We start from the raw sequence: 2858 nt of genomic DNA on the forward strand, positions 1-2858 counted from the left end.
TGCATTTTTTAGATGATTGGGAAGCACTTTGAACTCCAATTCATGTTTCTTCATGGCTAGCTGCAATTTAGTACTAAAATCTAGCAAAACAAACTCTACCTTATCCGGAGGTTTGGGAAGGCATTGATCAGCATGCTCCTTTGGTTTAGGTGCTTGGAATATCATTTGTTCCTTGTGAGCATGGGTTGTTTGCATTGGATCTATGGCTGAATTGGTTTCAGTTTCCTCCTTCTGCGCACGATCTGACTGAAAGGGAGGACTGGGGGAGCTCATCTGCGATGGAAACTGAAAGGATGCGCATGGAGGTCCTTCAGTTTGTGCAATGCCCTTCTGAAATGGGAGAATGGTGGGATTGTCTTGTGATGGGAGCTGAAGAGGTTCGGTTTGGATGTCCTCTGTCTGTGCAAGGCTCTTCTGCGAACTCATTTGAAGAGGTGCGATTGAGCTTTCTTCATTCTGCGCATGGCTGTAGTCCACCTGTTGGATGCAACAGTTAGTTTCTTTCAGTTCTGGCTCTTTCTGGCTCTCTTCCCTGCAAAGATCATCATTTGGTATATCATCTTGATTCACATAAAAAACATTTTCACTCAAACAATCAATGATATCTAAATTATCAACAGGTTCTGTTTGATCAGTTTGTTTGGACAAACAGTTTTCTGGATGTGTCTCTTCAGCAGCTTGTTCTTGTACTTGCCAACTTTCATCTTCATCGTCCACATCTTGAAGTTCTTGCTCTCTTCTTAACATGAGTGCATTCAATCAGATGGCCATTTAATCCATTTGTTGTTGCATACTTTGCAAAGTAACTGCCAATGTCCTCATCTTATCTTCATCAAGGTGCATATTGGAACTTGGAGGTGCTGTTTGGGATTGATATCCTTGATAGTCCTGGTAGTCATTAGCCTCAGCGTAGCCATAGTTCAGTTGGCCTCCCCAATATGGATTGTATGTGTCATGGTAGGGATCATGTCTTGGCTGTTCATAGTATCCTCCATATGCATGAACTGGTTGGTCATTGAATCCTCCAAATGTATGCATTGGTTGGTCATCCTCATAAAGTGTAGGACATCGGGAAGTTAGGTGTCCCACATATCCACAGATCATACAGGGCTTTGGTGGCTGGGGCGCTTGAATCTGTTGCACTATGTCTATGGCAAGATCTTTTATAACAGATGTGAGTTGAGAATAGAGAATAGATGTACTTACCTCATCCATGATTCAGATCTGCGATGGTGACTTCTTCAGAGGCTGATTCGGTGGTGCTATCTTTTTTTTTTTTTTTTTTGGTCCTGAAAGAAAAATAAATGAGTTAAATCAATTCCCCGGCAACGGCGCCAATTTTTGACTCGTGGTTGTCGAAGCCGGTAAAAAATAACCTTCTTGGTTATCAACAATTTACAACTGCAGATAGTGGTGAAGGATCGAATCCACAGAGAATTGATTACCTATTTATTTTTCTCAACAAGACCAATAAAATAAACTGAAACAATGAGATAAACAAAAAATGAGATAAACTGAAAGCGGAATAAAAATAAATTGCAGTAAAAGTAAAATGGGGGGTTTGAGATTGATTTGATTAACAAACTACTAAAAGTAATTAAAATAAGCAAATAATAAAATAAAAGAGAAATAAATAATAAGAAAGCTCTAATTGAAGTATTGGATCCACTTTAGTCGTTGGAATTGATCACAGACACTTTGTTCTTTTGGGTTGATTCAATAGATTAGTTTATGGAGATGGAAGACGCTTCTCACCACTATTATCTCTCCTTATGATTAAACCAATTAGGGAACGTCCTCTAATTAATTACTAATTAACAAATTGCCAAGGAACGTCCTTGTGCCTTAGACATCAAAACAATTGTCAATTGCATTAAGAAATAGAGAGATTCAATTCTACCTTCCCAAACATATGGAGATAACGCTAGATCATGCAATTTCCTTGGTTTTATCCCAAGTGTTCTCATGTAAGAATAATTCAAGCAATTACGGACTTAAATTATTCAAACTAACAAATAATTATTTTATAATAAAAATCAACGTAGATTTCAATAACAAAATAATATGAGAATTAAATATGAAATTGCATGAATATTGAATTCCCAAAATTAAACAATATTTGATCAAGTCTCACAACCCATTAAACAACTAAAACTTCAACCAATATTCAACTAGATTAAGAAAATCAGCCACCCATTGACTGAATTGGAAACAGAAAAATAAAAGAAAAAAAAGAAAAAGAAAAGGAAGAAAAAACTGAAGCATTGCGCCGGGCTGGAGGAAACTGCCGAGATGCCGAATTGAAAGTCAATTGTCTCTGGCCGCTTAAAGCTCTTTAAATAGAGCTGGAGAGACGCACTAAATGCTCTCCACGCCTGTTGATGGCCCACGTGCAAGAGTTGAGGCGTGAATGGGCCGTCCATGGGAATGTGCGTTAGCTTGGCTTGGTCCTTGTGAAGGGATAGTGGAGTCCATGTGCAAGAACGAAGCGGGCCCAGGCTGGATGAATGTGCATGAATTTGTGAAGTGCGCGGGTCCCTGTGCATGAATTCATAAAGTGCGGGAATGGGCCATCAAATTGTGAATCCATGTGCGGGAATGAGCGTCTGGTGGGGCCACGTGTGCGTAAGGGTGAAGTGATGAGCTGCCCATGTGAGGATAGCTTGGTGCGAATGGATCCACGTGTTGGAGAAGTCCATACGCTGGAGCTTGTGCGCGAGTGTTGCTGTGGCCCATTGCATTGCGTGAGTGAGGGAATGCACCGGTCCATGTGCGGTCCATGCGAAGTGGGCTGTGTTCATGTACTTGGCCCAAGTGCTTCAATATTTAAATCTCCAAATATTTTCCTCATTCAGCTC

At 40.3% G+C, this 2858-nt stretch overlaps 1 protein-coding gene across 1 annotated transcript; it reads right to left on the reverse strand.

Moving 5' to 3' along the window:
• Nucleotides 1–691: 691 nt before the first annotated feature.
• On the reverse strand, nt 692–1328 carry LOC122724323. The gene is made up of 2 exons (XM_043958764.1): nt 1207–1328; nt 692–1134 (listed from the first exon to the last, which is right to left on the reverse strand). The coding sequence occupies exons 1-2, from the start codon at nt 1213–1215 to the stop codon at nt 772–774; spliced, it is 372 nt and encodes a 123-aa protein (XP_043814699.1). The 5' UTR covers nt 1216–1328; the 3' UTR covers nt 692–771.
• Between the last annotated feature and the right edge of the window lie 1530 nt (nt 1329–2858).

This window comes from Manihot esculenta, chromosome 8 (genome assembly GCF_001659605.2).
Source record: "Manihot esculenta cultivar AM560-2 chromosome 8, M.esculenta_v8, whole genome shotgun sequence".
Taxonomy (NCBI): domain Eukaryota; kingdom Viridiplantae; phylum Streptophyta; class Magnoliopsida; order Malpighiales; family Euphorbiaceae; genus Manihot; species Manihot esculenta.